Source organism: Myotis lucifugus, unplaced genomic scaffold, assembly GCF_000147115.1.
Source record: "Myotis lucifugus unplaced genomic scaffold, Myoluc2.0 scaffold_502, whole genome shotgun sequence".
In the NCBI taxonomy this organism is placed as follows: Eukaryota; Metazoa; Chordata; class Mammalia; order Chiroptera; family Vespertilionidae; genus Myotis; species Myotis lucifugus.
The window spans coordinates 445,378-463,822 of NW_005871550.1; the positions used below are offsets into that span (position 1 = coordinate 445,378).

At 42.1% G+C, this 18,445-nt stretch overlaps 1 protein-coding gene across 1 annotated transcript in view; it reads left to right on the top strand.

Annotated features, from left to right (window-relative positions):
- The window catches only part of TRIM44 (tripartite motif containing 44), a gene marked incomplete at its 5' end in the record, with an annotated part of 83,301 nt that overhangs the window by 33,724 nt on the left and 31,132 nt on the right, over positions 1-18,445 (top strand). Inside the window, 2 exons of the mRNA XM_006103738.2 lie at positions 1,849-2,088; positions 8,462-8,481. Of these exons, the coding sequence (XP_006103800.2) occupies positions 1,849-2,088; positions 8,462-8,481 (260 nt within the window). The remainder of the gene's footprint in view (positions 1-1,848; positions 2,089-8,461; positions 8,482-18,445) is intronic.

Below are 18,445 nucleotides of genomic sequence, written 5' to 3' on the forward strand. Positions count from 1 at the left end.
AGATCATTGATTGGCTGTTTCCTGCACGACCCCCACTGGGGATAGAGCCTGCAACCCGGGCATATGCCCTTTACTGGAATCGAACCTGGGACTCTTCAGTCCACATGCTGATGCTCTATCCACTGAGCCAAACCGGCGTGGGCCTGACAATTACAGTGACCAGAGCACCAGCCTGGGAACAAGAAGACTGGAGTCCCTGCACTGCCTACAAGTGTGCAGCTGTCTTTTCCCTTATCTGTAAAAGAAATGGGCCACTGAGATGACCACTATTTTCTCTTTCATCTCTGAAATTCTCTATTGGCCTTTCTCCTTTTGTCTACTGTCCTACCTCTTCCCTGCTCCCTCCCTCAGCTACTCAGGATGCATGTTGTTTTAAAATACTCATAAAATAAATGTAGTTGTGAGGAAACATCAGTAAATACAGATGCTGGCAAGATGTGGAGTATAGGAGTTCTTATTTTGGTAGTTGCTCATTTTGTTTGCCTTTCTTATGCCCTAGCTAAATATAGCCTACAGTTATAATATATTTTGTCTGCACAATTGTTGTTGCAAAATAAAACAATAATAGCTTCACCCATCAGAAAGTAAAAATGTAAAGGCTGGATAGTATCCAATATTGGTGAAGCTGTAAGGGAAGTGCTTACTTTCACACATGGTTGTGGGAATGTAACTGGTGCATTGGTTTGGACAGCAGTTTGGCAGTATCAATTAGTATTTTTAAAGTACATATAAGTTGACTCAGTGATTTCAAAGATCCCTAAAGAAACTAATATGCAAATATTAAGAGGCATAGTCAAGGATTTTCACTGATATATGGTTTGTAATAGCAAAAAATTGGAAATATCCTGTATTTCCATTAAGAAGGGAATGTATATATAAATTTTTTTATATATGTTTAATGGAGATATTTATCCATTAAATAAATAAATACCTTAATATTTTTTTCAATTTTATCTATTGAAAACATTGATAAATAATATAAATATCCATATATATTCTTATCATACAGATATTAAAAATTGTACAAAGAATGAAGTTGATCTGTAGGTACTAACATATTTTAAATAGAAAACTAAGACACAGACCATATATTAACTATGATCAATTTATATAAAAACAATTATTTATATATAAATGATTATGGTATATTATACATAACATATATTATATAAATTATATATATAATTTATATAATATTATATATAAATGGCTGGAAGGACACATACTAAATTGTTAATAGTAATAGCCTTCTAAGGAGGAAAATGGTATAAGAATGGTGAGAGAAGGAGAATTTCATTTTTTACCATATATACTCATTTATTAAATTTTTAAAAAGCATTTATGTATTACTGATATAAAAAACAAAAGGGAAATAAAAAAGGAGGATAAAGAATTACTTCCTGCCCAGCTGGTGTTGCTCAGTGGTTCAGCATCGAACTATGAACCAGGAGGTGGAGTTTCAATTCCCAGTCAGGGCATATGCCTGGGTTTCAGGCTCAATCCCCAGTGTGGGGTGTGCAGGAGGCAGCCAATCAGTGATTCTCTCTCATCACTGATGTTTTTCTCCTTCCCCCCTCTCTGAAATAAAATATATATATATATATATATATATATATATATATATATGAAAAGAATTACTTCCTAAACATGAAAGAGGCAAAAAATTAGCAGGAAATTCATTAAAGGTATTAGGGGAACGTTGTTTGGAGGATATTCCCAAAACTTTAGGATTGGATAGGAGCCATGATTTGTGCTTTGGCATGGCTGCCTAGCACTTACTGTAATAGCTCTAACCTCCCATTTCTTTGTGTGCCCAACTCATTCTTCTTACTTGTCTGTGTGCTACAGGTAACTCGGGACCAGATGAAGGTGTTTATACAGCAGGAATTTAAGAAAGTTCAGAAAGTGATTGCTGATGAGGAACAGAAGGCCCTTCATCTAGTGGACATCCAGGAAGCGATGGCCACAGCTCATGTGACTGAGATTCTGGCAGACATCCAATCCCACATGGACAGGTTGATGACTCAGATGGCCCAAGCCAAGGAACAACTCGATACCTCTAACGAAGCAGCTGAGCCAAAGGCAGAGGTAAGGGAGACTGCCTACAATTATTAGTAGCAGGACAAGTAGTAGGAAACTGACTGCCATGTTTGTTAGCTCTGGAAATGCCCTCTTGTAGTCCTTAAGTGTGAATGAAGGGGAAGCCTAGACAGGGTCTGAGTGTTTAGACTGGTACGTATACCGTATGGAAGCACTGGCCCCGGGAAGTACTAGCCAGCACCTGGGCCTGGCCAAACATTAGTCCACCACGACTTAAAGGAGTATAGTCACTGGGGGCAAATACTAATCACAGTTACTAAGGAAAGCCAGAAATCAGAGCCAGAGGAGAAGGCTGCTGACAGGTCCCAAGTCGGGAAATAAGCCTATAAATGGAGTAATCGTAGGCATGAGGACTGGGCTGAATGAGAATAAGTCAGGAAGTGGAGCGTAAAGCAGGCCAGAATGAACGGTTTGGGTCTGATTCTGTGGATAGTGAAAGGATTCCTCGGCTCGTTTTTACATGGAGCCAACTTTATAAATGGGGGCATAACTGCTGAATTAAGAGAGGCGTGTCGGTTAGGACATTGTGAGGATCAAGAACAGACTCTGAAAGAAAGACAAGATAAATGTTGAGTCACTGTACAATGAATATAGTCATTATGTTCAGTGTTATTTTCTAACCGGAATAAAGGGTCTCAGACATTTTACCAAACAACATGTGCAGGCAGTTAGAATCTATTTCTAAAATTAATTTAAGGCAGCTAACATTTTAAAAATACATAAAATTTATACCATTTTTCAGTCAGTGGGGAGAGGCTGTTGTTCATCAGATTTCCTAGCATTCTGTTGAAAATTCTTGTCAAGTTTATGCCAGATGGAAACCCAGGAGAGTCCTGTGGACTTTTCAGGATTCAGTAAGTTCAGCTTTAACTAGCAGTCTGGCCTGGGGACAGGAGAGCCTAGGCACAGAATAAGCAGCCAATAGACAGCCAAGATATAATCTAGAAGGCAGGTATTCTCTAAGGCATTCTGACAGGAATGTGGGACCACTGGACAGTTATCTACTTCACTCACCCAGGGCTCTGGATTAATTTTTATGAATGTGTAAAAGAATAGAATAGCTCTTGTTCTTTTCACTTCATCCTCCTCAGAATTAAGACAGTGTGTGTCTGAAAAAGTTTCTAGATAGGAAAGAGAGCACTTTGTAGCCATCATTTCATTTAATCTCATTACCTCCATTTTACAGATTGGATACTGAGATGCAGAGAACTGCAGAGAAACTGACACAACAGTGGTAGTTAGTAGAAACATGGAACCAGGATTCTAATTTCAGTCTATCCTATTCTAGTGCCTGTGCTTTGTCCCTACTCTATTAAGGAGAATCAGTGTCCTATAACCTTTTAATTGTAGAGGTGGTCACTTTTAAAAAAATGTTTGAGAGAGAGAGGATGGGAGAGAGAGAGAAAGAGAAGAGAGAGAGAGAGATGCGAGAGAGATGTGAGAGAGATGAGAGAGAGAAGCATCAATTTGCTGTCTCCTGCACGCCCCCTACTGGGGATCAAACCCAAAACCCAGGCATGTGCCCTGACCTGGGATCGAATTTTCAACCTCTTGGTGCATGGAATGACACTCAACTAACTGAGCCACACTGGCCAGGGCCACTTTTATGTTTTTATAAACAAAAAATTAAACCAGAGTTAAGTCAAGGGATCCATGCCAAATTCTCCTCAAATCGGACCCTCACATTTATTCTGTATGTTGATTAAATTGTTTTTCTTTTTCAAAAATAAAATTTAATTTTGAGAAATAGCCCCTTCTCTTGTATTTTCATTTCAATAAATGTGTGTTGCCCCTCCCCAACATTAACTGTACTATATGGTTAACTCTGATGGAATTACTCTTAGGGAGGGAACACCGTACATGGCACATTTTTTAATACTTGACTTTGGCAGAGAATTTTATAAAAATATAACTAAATTCAGGCCAAGGAAGAAAGGAAAGGAGGAAGGGAGGAAGACATAATTATAAGGCAATTCTGAATAGGTCAGCAGACATTCAGAGGGTTGCTAATCTTGCTAGTAAAAGTAATGTACATGCTATTCATGCTATCTGAAAACGCACATCTCTAGCCTGAAAGCCCAGCCTTTAAGATCAAACCTCATTTGGAAATTTTTCCTCCCTGGCAGACTGAATGGGGTGGTCCTCTCTGTCCTCCACATCTGTATGGCTCACACTTCTGGACTAGTATTTAGAGCAGAAAACCAATAGAGACAGCATCTTTCAGGGTCTCCCTCTTTGGATTTCAATTCCTTGTGAATGGAAACTGTGTTGTTCATCTCTTTATTCAGTACACCTAGAACAGCACATGGCACATTTTTTAATACTTGACTTTGGCAGAGAATTTTATAAAAATATAACTAAATAAAGCCAAAAAATGAGAGATTTTAAAAACCAGTGATGAAATGTACACAGCTGTAATCGTTCTGTGGACAGTTTACAAAAGTATTCACTAAAAATGTCTCTACCTTTGATTTAATAATTGCCTGCAACATTCCATGCAGCATTATAAATTATAGTTCACAGTTGGAAATAATTAAAATGAGGTAAAAGTGAAATTTGTATCACTGATGTAGGATTCAAATATTATATTTATGAAGAATTTCTAGTAATACAAGGAAAATTTTAGATATGATCTTTAAAAAAATGGAGTTAGGAGATGAAAATGTTAACCAGCCTTATTGGGGTAATATTTTTCAATACATACATGTATCAAATCATCACACTGTACACCTTTAACTTACTTATGTTATCCTATATAATAAAAGGCTAATATGGACATTGTCCCCTCAGGAGTTTGACTGGGAGACCGGGAGTTCGATTGCTCACTATGATGTGCGCTGACCACCAGGTGGCAGTGTGGAACACTGCGGGCGACCAGCTGCAGTGGGGCACTGAGGGAGCCAGGGAAAGAGGAGGCGGGGAGGCCATGAGGTGGGGAACCACATGGTAGCATCCCATTGGTGGCGATAGAAGGAGGAAGGAGGTGGGGAGGCTGGGAGGCGGGGAACCTGACCAGCCCTGATCACCGGCCAGGCCTAGGGACCCTACCCATGCACAAATTTCGTGCACCGGGTCTCTGGTATATCTATAATACTCAACTAAGCTGTTAAAACACACACACACACATGCAAAAATGGGGCAAATGCAATACCTAATGATAACTATCAGTTTAGTGTATGTTTGCCTTCTGCTGTGTATATACGTTTTAAATATCCTATATAATAAAAGACTAATATGCAAATCGACTAAAAGGCAGAACACTAGTGGAATGACCAGTCGCTATGACATGCACTGACCACCAGGAGGCAGACGTTCAATGAAGGAGCTGCCCCCAGCCTGCAGGCCCCAAGCCAGCCAAGGCAGGTGCCAGCGGGGGCCCCTCCAATTGCTCCACTAGTCGCCCCACAGGGGGAGGTGACCAGTGGTGGCGGAGGCAGGGCCAGGGCCGGCAAGCGGGCGGCGCCAGGCTGGCCCAGGCAGGTGCCAGCGAGGGCCCCCCGATCGCCCCACAAGTCACCCCACAGATTGGCCCTGATCGCTGGCCAGGCCTAGGGACCCTACCCATGCACGAATTTCATGCATCAGGCCTCTTGTTCTATAATGATTAATAAAGCAATAACTTCACTTATTTGAAGAGGGGAAAGACCACATCTTTTTAGACCTGTGGGACTAGTAATGAAATTCTTCCCCTACCCTGTATTCTATAATGTGGCCCAGAAAAATTTTATTAAAAACACATGTTTAAAAAGAAATGTCATCAGGAAACCTGTAATCTTTGGACTCCTTCATCCAGAAGCTCTGTGATTCTACTTGGTCTAATCACACTCATCTGTACTAAAGGTTTCATAAAACAAACACACTGTTAATGGGCTACTTTTAGAGTAATCTTCATGAATCAACAGCAAGTAGCACTTGGGCAGGTGGGATATCTAGACTTTTTAAAGTTTATTGAAATATAATTTACTAGAGGCCCGGTGCACGAATTCATGCACAGGTGGGGCCCCTCTGGGTGGCCTGCAGGGATTGGGCCAAAACCCGCAGTCCAACACTGCCTGCAGCTCTTCTCTGCTGCTCCTGCTCATCCCGGCCTCACTGTGCCTGCCACAGGCTTGCGCCTAATTAGTTCCAATCAGGAGAGGCTCACGCTGATGCAGCAGCAGTCGACAGCCATGAGCCCTGCGTCTGGTGCCCTCCCGAGGGGAGTGGCCTGTGGGATCAGGCTGAAAACAGCTCTCCGACATCCCCCGAGGGGTCCTGGATTTCGAGAGGGTGCAGGCCAGGCCAAGGGAACCCACCAGTGCATGATCAGGCCGGGGAGGGACCTTGGGAGGGCTCCAGGGAGTGTCCTGCCCATCTCACTCAGTCCCGATTGGCCAGATCCCAGCAACAAGCTAACCTACCAGTCGGACCATCTGCCCCCTGGTGATCAGTGTATGTCATGTCAACTGGTCGACTGTCTGCCCTCTGATGGTCAGTGTACATCAGAGCAAGCGGTTGAGTGGCCTTAGCATATCATTAGCATATTATGCTTTGATTGGTTGAACAGTCAACCAGACACTTAGCATATTAGGCTTTTATTATATAGGATAATACCATAAAATTACCTGTTTTAAGTTTATGTTCAATGACTTTAGTAAATTTAGTTAGGCAGCTATTATCACAAACTTGTTTAAAAACTATATATATACATATATATACAGCTATTGAATTATGACTATTTTTCCTTCTTAATCTCTTTAAAGTATATGCCTATTTAAGCAAAAATTTTAACTGTCTTGCAGTGTTCATAACATGTAGATTCTGTAATATTCGATACTATAACAAAGAACATGGAAAGAGGATAAATTGGCCTGTAGAGTTTCAAGGTGTCTACATTTAATTTTAAGTGATACAATTTAATTTTATGGAGCCTCAAAATTTAAGGATTTCTATCATAATTCTTATTAGAAGTCACTAAAAATAAGACAAAATCATAAAGCTAAAAGGCCAATAGATATATTAAAATGGAATTCAGTGTTTCAAAAACCCAAAAGAAGGTAGGAAAAGACAACAAGAGGAACAAAAACAGAGGAACAAACAGAAAACAAATCATAAAATGGTAGAGCTAAATTTAACCATATTAATAATAACATTTAAATGTTAATGGGCTGTACATTTCTATCAAAAGGCAGAGATTTTCAGAATGGATAAAAGAGTAAGACCTAGCTACACGCTGCCTAAGAGAGACAGACTTTCACAATACAGACTGAAAGCAACTGGATGGAAAGAGACATACCATGAAATCAGTAAGCATTAGGCTGGATTGGCCCTGCCAACATAAGATAAAACAGATATCAAGACAAAGAGTATTATCAGAGAAAAAGAGTAACTTTTCATGATGATGAAAGGGTCAGTTCTTCAGGAAGATGTAACAGGCATTCACATGTATTTGCTTATGATAAGACTCAAAATATCTGAAGAAAAATGGACAGAATTAAAGCGGGGGTGGATAATTCAATAATCATACCTGGAAAGTTAATACCTCTTTCTCAGCAGTTGATAGAATGCACACAAGTCAGTAAAAATCATAAGTTACCTGGACACGTAATTAATATTTAATAGAACACTACACCCCAAAGTATAGAAAAATCTAGTTTGGACAAGAAAGAGGCTCATTGAAATAATTTTTTTTATCACTGATAAAGTTAGGATCAGAGGATGAAATACCTGGAAAAATAACACTCACACATTGTTTCTGCAGAGTGAACAAGAAGAAACAGATATGCCATTGTTTGGCTGAGAGTGATCTGGATCATCAAATGCCAGAACTACCCTTTTACAGAGAAAACCAAGGTCCAGATTAACTCATTAGCTTGCCCAAGGGCACAGCGCTAATGAACAACAGAGCTTGGACCAGAATCCCAGTTTCCTGAGGCCCAGCTCAGTGCCCTTTTCACGACGGTGTTCTGTATATTAGAGTTGCCGTGTTTCTCTTTGGAGAAAAAAATGCAAGACCAAGGCAGAAATGAATCTTTGAGGGAAACCGCTTGATACCTTGGGAGCTGGTCAGCTTTTGCCTAAGACCCGCTGCTATTTTGGGATCTCAGTTTGCTCAGAACTAAATACTGCCAACCATACAAGTAAAACAGCAAAGCTATTCTTTAAGCCTCCTAGGTCTGCTTGCAAGGGCAAATGATCAGTTCGCCTTTGTTGGGCAGTTTGAACACAGGATTGTGTTAGCCCTTGTCTTAGCCCCTAGACATCTGCTGATTTGTCTCTTGTTAACAATAAACACACACTTTGCTTTCAGGTTGGGAAAGGAAGTCTAAATCGGTTTCTTCCGATGCCAATTTCTAATGCTGTTTCTTTCTGTTTCTTTCAGGGTGACGAGGAAGGACTCAGGTAAGATCACAATATTGCTGCTTGTCTGTTCTCAGAATTGAAGTAGAGTGACATTGTGGCCTTCTAATGCCCCGTGAGATACGGACAGCCAAGGAACAGCACAGAAAGGGGATCTCCATCCTAAGCCAGGGCTTTGAAGATCTTATTTTGTAAGATTCCCATCTCCCTCTCATCCATGCCTTTTCCTGCCTGTAACCTTCAGATAAAGGTAGACTTTAAAGTATGTAATGGCACTAACTTTGCTTTATTCTTTCGTACATTCCGAGTATCTGTTCAGAAGAGGGGCACTGTATTTGAATGGTAATTAGGCTCCCAGGTGGACCGACTAGATAAGTTTTTGCATTGTTCCTTCTTGATTGGAATTGGGTAACTTTTTTTTAATGGGCTCTGGACCCATTATTATTTATTTCTGACCTATGATATCTTTCTTGCCAATGCAAGACGCCTACGCAATGAGTCCTAGATCATAGGAACACAAAATTTTGTTTAGGGAAAAAAGTGTTCCTTTGTGCTTCTGTATCACCATGTGAAATTTAAAAGTGAATTTCATTTTGGCCTCAGCCTCACAGTGAACCTGGAGTTGGTGTATTTACCATCCCTGTCATTCTGCTCAGGTGGTGAGCACAGGCTCTCGGAAATGCAGTAGCTGTGCCATCAACACAATTGAGGGGCAAGAGTAAAATACAATGTCCAGATGGTCGCCTCTGCTCCGCAGGATCAAGGACTGCTAAGGCCACGAGGTATTAGAAAGGTCATCCAGGCCACTGCTGTTCAGAACTTTAGTTGTAGCAGAAGCACCCTTTTTTTCAAGCGGGCTTTAAGTGGAACTCCAGTGCATAACAATTCTTGTCTGGTTAAAGTTGGGGCCCGCATCTGCTGGTGAGCCTCCTCTTTTCCTTACGATAGACCACAAGGGACCTCTGTAGAAACCTAGGTTCCCTCAGAACTCAGTTTGAAAATCACTAATGTAGTTTAGGTTTCTCACTGAAAGAAGCTAAATGAATTGTCCAAGGTTACTTTACTGGGGAGCCAGGATTCAGCCCTTCTTTGTTTGGCTTTATTTGCAAACCAACAAGTACAGTCCTTTATTTCCCCTTTCTCCTGCCCCACATCCTGAGCCTCTTTCTTCATGCTGAGTACTATTCCCACATCTGCATCTCCTGGTTCTTCCCTCCCTTGGGAACTGTGGTTCTCGGTCTAGATCTAGCTCCTTGTCTACTATGGCAAAGCCACGGGTGCCCTGCTTTAAGCCTACAGAGCCTCAAGGAATCCCTTCCAACTTCATCTTCCGGCCATTCTCAGGAACGGACTCCCTTCCTTCCTTCCTTCCTTCCTTCCTTCCTTCCTTCCTTCCTTCCTTCCTTCCTTCCTTCCTTCCTTCCTTCCTCCCTCCCTCCCTCCCTCCCTCCCTCCCTCCCTTCCTTCCTTCTCTCTCTTCCTCCCTCCCTTTCTTTTCTTATGACCCTACTCTATGTGAGGCACTGTGCTATATCCTGGATAACTGGATATATAATGGTAACTACAACAGACATGGTCCCTAATCTTGTGGATCCTAAGTCTAGTGGGAGAGATGGGCATATAACCAGGCACCTATATGGGTGTGGGGGAAGTGCTATGATAAGGGAAGTTTTGGCTACTTTAAGAAGGGCTCCTGCCCTAGCTAGTTTGGCTCAGTGGATAGAGCGTAGGCTCGCGGACTGAAGGGTCCAGGGTTCGATTCCAGTCAAGGCACAGACCTTGTTTGCAGGCTCGATTCCTGGCCCTGGTTGGAGCACATGCGGGAGGCAACCAATCGATGTGTCTCTTTCACATCGATGTTTCCCTTTCCGTCTCTCCCCCTCCCTTCAAAAAAAAAGGGCGGGGGGGATCCTAAGTGAGTCTTGGAGGACAAGGGGAGGCTTACCAGAAAAGGTTATATATAAACAGAGGTCTGAAAAATGAGGCAGACACAGGTGGAGCAGGGGTAGGGGTTGTTCTGGGGAACAACTTATGTAAAAGCTCTAGAGAAGAGAACAGTGGAGGCAAGAAAGCAGAGTCTAGGTCATTTAGGGCCTATAGGCCTCCTTAAGGTATTTGAGCCCTACCCTGCAGGCTGTGGGAAGACAGTGAGGAATTTTAAACACCAGAGCTTGGGAGACTAGTTAGACTATGCTCGTGAGGATGAAAGCCTAAATCAGTGACGGCGAACCTTTTGAGCTCGGCGTGTCAGCATTTTGAAAAACCCCAACTTAACTCTGGTGCCGTGTCACATATAGAAATTTTTTGATATTTGCAACCATAGTAAAACAAAGACTTATATTTTTGATATTTATTTTATATATTTAAATGCCATTTAACAAAGAAAAATCAACCAAAAAAATGAGTTTGTGTGTCACCTCTGACACACGTGTCATAGGTTCGCCATCACTGGCCTAAATCATCATCTTGTCTAATTGTTGACTAAATTGTCAGCATTTTGCATAGACCTTTGGTTTAGACACACTCTTTAAATTATTTCATTGGCTGGCACTCCACCTCTTCTCCCAAGACTAGCTCTCTAGCTCCTTAAAATCCAGGCCAAGCAGAGCCCTAGACCTTTGTTTTCCTCCAGAACGAGAGTTCAAACAGGACCAGTAGGAAGAAGACACTTTAGAAGCGCAGTGTGCAGACTCCACAGGGTAGCGGTGGCACTTCTGTCTTGCGAGAACCTGATTAGAATGAACACTCTTGTCTGGATGGTCACATGCCAGTCTTGTTGATTGGAAGGATACAGGGCCCTTATGAAGAGATTAACTCCCTTCAAAGGTACTAGTCAGTGGGAGAGACAGGCTTTAGAATTTAATAGCTGAATCTTCGTGTCATTTTGAGAAGATAGTCATGAAGCATGGCGTTTCTTTACTAGCAACCACGATGTCAAGCTGTTTCCCCCAGCCAAGCTGCCGCGGTGTCAGCGGGGATTTTGTTAAACTGGGACTTGACAGAACCGCTTTTTGGTACAATGAACACTTGAAAAGTATGTTCCAATTTGGCAGGAAGAGGAGTCAGATTTTCTTTTTAACCTTTAAATTCATACTTGTTGGTTCCATTCAGTTTGTTTGTGTAGAACTACCATTTGGCTCAATTTATTCCAATTAGCACTTCAGGGCATACTGCCTTTGATGGGAAAGTTCTCTTATTTTATGATAGACACTCTCCATCTCAATAAGCCAAACAGAGTTTTGCTCCTGACGTTTCTTTACTGCTGACAGTATTAAAAGAGGGTGTGAAGTGTAAGGGTGACAGAACGGAAGCTTGGGTCTGCCTGCACAGGGAATGGAGGAGAAATTCATCTGGGAGCCTGAGTCCCAGGTCTGCTTGGATTAGTGAGCCTGTGTCTCTTTGCCAGCATTCCTTCCCCACAGTCACATCCCACAGTCTGCACAGAAGTTCAGGGAGCATTGGATTCCAAGCACTATTCCCGGTGGCAGGAACAAAGCAAGAGTCTTGCCCTGTTGAAATGTACTGGTCTGTAACAGATCTATGTTTTCTCCTTCCTTCTTACCAGCTGGAGTCTCCCTGCCTTCTTTCCTCTTTTTCAGTTTTGATTTCGCAAGCTGTTTGACATGAAGTGGCCAAATATCTGTACTTCTGGTCATATCTTTTTCTTGCCCTGAATTTTATTGCGTAGTTGTCCTGCTAATTAACAACAGTAATGATCAGAGCTACCATTTACTGAAGGGTTACTTTCTACAGTGTTTTATATGTATTCTCATTTCATCCTCACGTAAAGCTTTTAAACAGTTATTATCCTACTTGTAAAATGAGGCAATTAATGCTCAGAAACATTAGCTTGCCCTGCCTGGGTCGCACAGCTCGGAAGTGGCAGAGCTAGGACTTTAATGCAGTCTGGTGTCAGGGCTTGTGCCCTTACCCGCCATTCGGACTAGCTCCAAGAGGCCAGCACACTTCTCTGTGACCCCGAATGAAAGCCAAGGGGACTCACCCACAATCCTCAGAGGGTCCGTTTGGTCTTGCTTCTCTAACTTGGGAGATCTTACTTGCCTTGACATTGAATCGCTGTGACCTCTGTTTTCTGTAAGCACTTCTCTTTTTAGCCTCTGGCATTATAAAGGGACATTTCTTCATTTGATCTTTGCACCGTGTCCTCTGAGGGTCAGCAGCAAAAGAGGTGTGTGTAGACTGCCTGAGGAGCGGCCAACCAAGCCTGCCTTTGCCTGTTGCCCTTCCATGTGGTAGTCTAATCTCCAAATCCTGGATACAGTGATATACAGTGATATCGATGGCTAGGGTTCTTGGAGAGTGTGGGGGAGCAAGAGTCCTGATATGCAGAACAGGGATATTAACCACTGTGGAGTCATCTTCTAAAAGGGTGTCTTTGAAACCCAGAGTGATTCTTTTTTTTTTCCAAGCAAAAAAGTAATTTACACTTTGGGTGGCAATTTTCTGTCTTCTCTGTGCTATAATTGGAGATCTTGTGTTTGCTCCCTCACAGATTGGCTCCTTCTCTACTCCTGCAGGGAGCCTGCTGAGAAGTAATATATATTCCAAGAGAGGGGGTGGCAATAGGGCTGCTGCCTAGAAGGCAGTTGTGTAGTGGGAGGAAGTCAGAGGGAAGGACCCTTCAACTCTTGTGCTCAGAGGAGAAAGGAGCAAGATCAATATTAAAGTGTGATTTGCTGTTGAGATTTTCTGTGATTTTTTTTTTAAGTAAGAGGCAAATGGCTTTTTAATAGTGACAACCATACTTGGGACTTCTGTAGAATTTTTCATCTTCAGAGCTGGCTCTCAATTCAGGCAAAAAGCTCCTGCTGAGATCAGTGTGAATCTGACTGTGCTGATTCTGTGATCAAACAGGCAGCTAGTTCCAGAGGAGGAGGGGCTCAGACCCACGGCCGACCTGCCTTTATGCTTGGTCTGCCTGTGACTGACGGTGACCTTGGGCAGGTCATCCAGCCTCTTTGCTTCTTTGTAGTCTGTTTTTATTTCCCTGCAAATATTAGTCTTTCCCCCAGTTTTTTGGGATATAGTTATATGGAGGAATATAGTCTTTTATCAAATGTGGCATAGAAAAAATCTACTTATAGATTCTATTACTTGGTAGATTTTTTTAAATCTTCATTTTTAAAAAATTTGGGGGGGCTGTATAGTAGGTACTCTTTCCCCCCTCTAAAATAATAACCATATGTTCTTAGATATGGCATTTCTCTTCCAGATGATTTCGTTTGTGAAGATAAAAGAGGACTGAGTCCATGGTACACTTAAGTTTCCTTTGTCCTCTGATTGCAGATTCATGGTTTGGTTTTGCATTATCTTCATTTCAGAAGGCCTAGCTGGAAGCCAAAGAAAATGGCTCTGATACTTGTGACATGGAATGGAAGTGTCAGGGCTGCTTAATATACAGAAGTAGAGTTCCAACATTTTAGTGGCCTTCAGCATTGTCTCTTAACAGTCACATCTCCCTGCTAGGGAGCCTGAGCTGGCTTTGTTTGCCACTGCTGATGTGGGTTGTCTATCTTTTTACTCACCCCAATGAAGAATGAAACCATGCTATGCATTGTGCTGCCTACTTATAGTAATAGCAAGCCTCCTTGCTAAAGTAATTGATTTTCAGATATTTGCCTGTGCGAATCACAACTTTATTTTATTTTGTGTGGATGTATATAACCAGGGAATCAATTCACAGTTGGAAAATTTGGCCAAAGGGGGCCTCTAGCTTATTCCATTTGCCTCACACAGGAAATGCTGGCTAGGAGCAGCCTGCATTATAACGTTCATCTGCCTGCCTGGATGTCACTGTGCAGGCTGTGCTGTTACGCTAGCCCACTTTTGTTTGCCGTCCAGTGCAGTAGTTGTGATGTTTGGCAGGCTAACCTTCTTTATATCTTTGGCCTCAGAGCTTATCAGGATAACATTCACTTTTTGGAGAGCAGTTCTCTAATTTCTTATGCAGAAAAGATTGCAGAGGAATTCTTTCTTTCATTTGCTCAACATTTTTGACTGTCTACTGTGGTGTCAGGCCCCATGCTGGGCCTCAGGGATGTGAAGATGATAAAAGACTTTGTTCCTGCATTTAAAGATCTCAAAGTCTAGTTTGAAAGAGAGAACTAATTAAACAGCTTTAATTGCACATTTAAGTGCAATATAATTATTATTATTACAGGGTATAATTATAAATTATTATAAAGAAGCATTTATTAAATGCCAGCTATGTGCCGGAAGTATTTTAAACATTTACATATATCATCTCATTTATTTTTTTACAACAGTCTTAACAAGTGGTTAATACATTATCTTCATTTCTCATCTGAGATGAGAAAACAGTCAAAGAGAAGCTATACATATATGAGATCATACATCAAAAAATGGTAGAGCCGGCCTTCAGACTCATGAATGTGGGCTCTTACCCACTACACTGTAATGATTCTCTATAGTAAATATGTTGGATATAGAGTAGGATAACTAACTCAGAATAGAGGACCAGAAAAGATAGCATTTGTGCTGCACTTTGAAGGATGGGTAGGGGTAGGCCTTTCTAGGTGGAAAGGTGGGAAGGCCAGTCAAGCAGCGAGACCAGCACGTGAGAGGCTCAGAGGAGTGAGAGTAACATGCTGTGTGGGAAGGTGAGGAAGTGCACGGTGGACGTGGCAGGAGATGAGGTGGGATGGTGGGTGAGTCCACCCTCCAAAGGGCTTTGTACGTCATACTGAACTGAATAGGAAGCTGGTACCGCTTCCTATTAGGCTTCACCTCTTGACTTCAGTGTTGTCCTGACTTCAGAAGAAATGGACAGACTTCCGAATCGGATGGGTTTGTTCCCGTAGGCACATCTCATGAATTGTTATGGGTATGTCGTTTGCTTTCCTTTATGCCCAAGTTTCCCCATCAAAATAGCACATCCCATTATACTTAAAGGACAAAGATGCTATGAAGCCTTGAAAGTATTCTCCTTTTGGTTTCCTCTTTTAGATGGAAAAACTAGTAACTGAGATAAAGTAGTTGTGAAAGGGAGCTGTTTGTCTGATTTGTATCTTATTCATACCCCTATTTTGACAGCTCCTGCCTTCTTCTAACTTAAAGTCAAGTTTGGAAGGTTGTTACCTAGTTCCTCCTAGATAAATGGAGAGAAGGAATGCTAAAACACCAACATTTTCCAAATAGATTCAAGGCTATAGACGTTTTAAAAGAATCAAAGAATCAAATTGATGTCACATTTGTCCCTGAGTTAGACCCAGGGCTGAAGAGTCTGGCTGGAGCCTGTTCTCTTTGTCTGTGTCTGTCTCCTGAGCCGTTTTGACCTGGCACTAAGCATAATAGGTTTTAGGAGGTCACAAAACTCCAGTCTATGTTTCAGAATAAGTAAATTTGATGTCATTGGTTATGCCCCTCTGACCTGCGTCAGCCACAGCGAAATTGTTGTTAGGGGTGACTTTTTTATTTTAGGATAAACCTGCTGGTCTCCAGCATCTTCTTACTTCCTCCCAGTGAGAGCATGCAAAGGGTCAATAATTTCATTTTTCCGACGGCTTCCAAGGACTGCATTCATCTCTTTACCCAGAAACCCACATCAGGCATCTGCGACACATGCCGGGAGCAGAAGCTGGTGTGTGTTTTTGTTTTTGTTGTTGGGTATTTTTCCTTTCTTTTTTTTCAAGTTGCTATGAAGTTTCTAGCCAATGACTGCAAGGAGGTAGCTTCAGACTTTTTAGGAAGGTGGCCAAAGGCTGAGACAAAACTGCAGTACCCTAAATGGGAAGGTATTCCCCAAACACCAGCGTTCACGTACTTGTGGTTGTTTGGACACAGGACCTAAGTATGAGTGGATATAGGTTCATAAAAGAAATACTTCTTATCCACAAACAGGGGTTTCAGGGAAGAAAACCAGTTTCTCACATAAACGCCTCATTCCCCTACTCCTTAGCACCACTGCCAGTCGTTCCCGTAGGTTGCAGTGTGGTTGTAAAACAGAAAAGCATCTGTTTCCTTGGTGAGTACATGTCTCTCTGGTTCCATCAATTCTATTTAAAGGAAAGTGAGATTGAGCGTGAGAAAAATAGTGTGGAGAAGGAGGAGCTGACAGAGTCGCAGGAAAGGTAGGGAGAGAAGCATTTCTCAGCTGCCCCTGCCTGCTAATTGCGTCCTGGTCTAGATGCTCTGGGGGCAGTGCACTGTTTTATTCCTCAGACAAGGACCAGGTAAAACTGACAAGCTGCTCAGCTGGCATGGCTCAGTGGTTGAGCATCGACCTATGAACCAGGAGGTCAGGGTTTGATTCCTGGTCGGGGCACATGCCCGGATTGTGGGCTTGACCCCTAGTGCGAGACATGCAGGAGGTAGCCAATCAGTGATTCTCTCTCATCATTGATGTTTCTATCTCTCTCTTACTTACCCTTCCTCTCTAAAACCAATTTTTTTTAAAAAAAAGAGTGTAAGTGATTAAGTCTTGGTCACGCAGTTACAAAGCGACTCAACCAGAATTAGAACCCAGATCTATCAGGCTTAAAATTCTGTGTTTTCAACTCCTATACTGTACTACACTGCCTTTCTTAGGAGATGGAAGATTCAGATCTTCTAACCTCTTGGCTGGAATAAGTAAAGTTAGTGGATAGAATTGTGACAAGCCAACAGGGATTTGGCATTTTTATCAGAAAAAAATTTTCATTTTCTTTGTTGAATGCTAGCAGGCAGTTTATCTGAGAAGGAAGAGGAGGTGGAGCTTGCCAGGAAAATGCCTAAGGTGGAATGAACAGGAACTTCTCTCCCCAAACAGGTAAACATTAGTTTACTCCCTGGCTTTTGTGGAGCAAGCAACTGCCATCGCCTCTTCTCAAAGAGACACTGTTCACCCAGTGGCAGGTGCAGGCCAACTGTTGTCATGGCAACGGCAGGAGAGGCAAGCCATTTAATTCCAGAACTGATAATTAACGGGGGGTGGGGTTAGGATGAGAGTGGGAAGAGAAATTGGGGTGGGGGATGATTGTTTCAGAAGGGAAAACTTAGCAATTACCAGCAAGCTGCTTAGATGAAAAGGCCAGGCATAGATGCTGCAGCCCAGTATGCCCCTAGAATTGAGGGCTCATCCCCTCTGCTTATGGATTTTTGACAAACTAAAATGAAGGGTCAAGTCTCCAGCCAGCCAAGACTCTTTACGGAACCAAATGAGGAAAGGAGTGTTACAGAGACTGTACAAAGAAATGCAGGGGGTCAGATGAATGACATCATCCAGCCAGAAGCAATCCAGAAATGCTATCTGCACTCTGCAGGACAAAGTCATGCTTAGGGATAAAACAGGACTCACAGAGCATACCTGTTGTGAATTTCTACTTCTGTGAATGGAGTCGAGGAGAGTGGCTTCTTAGAAAGAAAATAAAAAGATAACTTGTAGCCCCCCTGGGTGGTGTGGCTAGTGGTTGGAGCATCAGTCTGCACACCGAAGGGTCACTGGTTCAATTACAGTCAAAGGCACCTACTTGGGTTACAGGTTTGCTCCCCACCTCCAGACTGCAGCACATGTGGGAGGCAGCCAGCCGATGTGTCTCTATCACATCAATGTTTCTCTCTTCGCCCTCCCCCGACCCCCAAAAAGAAAAAGAGATGACTTGTAGAGGTGATGAATTTGTTTAGATACTTGGTCATCATGGCTGTTAGTCTATCATTATAACCCTCAAAGGTTATAATAATGAAAAGAAGCTAAGCATTCCACATGAATTATCTCTCATTTAATCCTTGTGACAACCGAGGAGGAAGGTGCTATTATTAATTTCACATCAGACTTTATCTGATATGTTCAGTACCTTGCCCAAGGTTACAGAGCTAGTAAGTCGGTGTACTAAATCATATTATCCTATTGATTTGTGTTTATAAAACAGAACCTATACTACTCAATAGGGAAGTCATGGTTCCAAGCTAGAACAAAATCAGACTTAAGTAGCTATAAACAGCTTACAATAAAAAAAAGAAAAATATTTTTTCTAGTAGAATAAGGTCA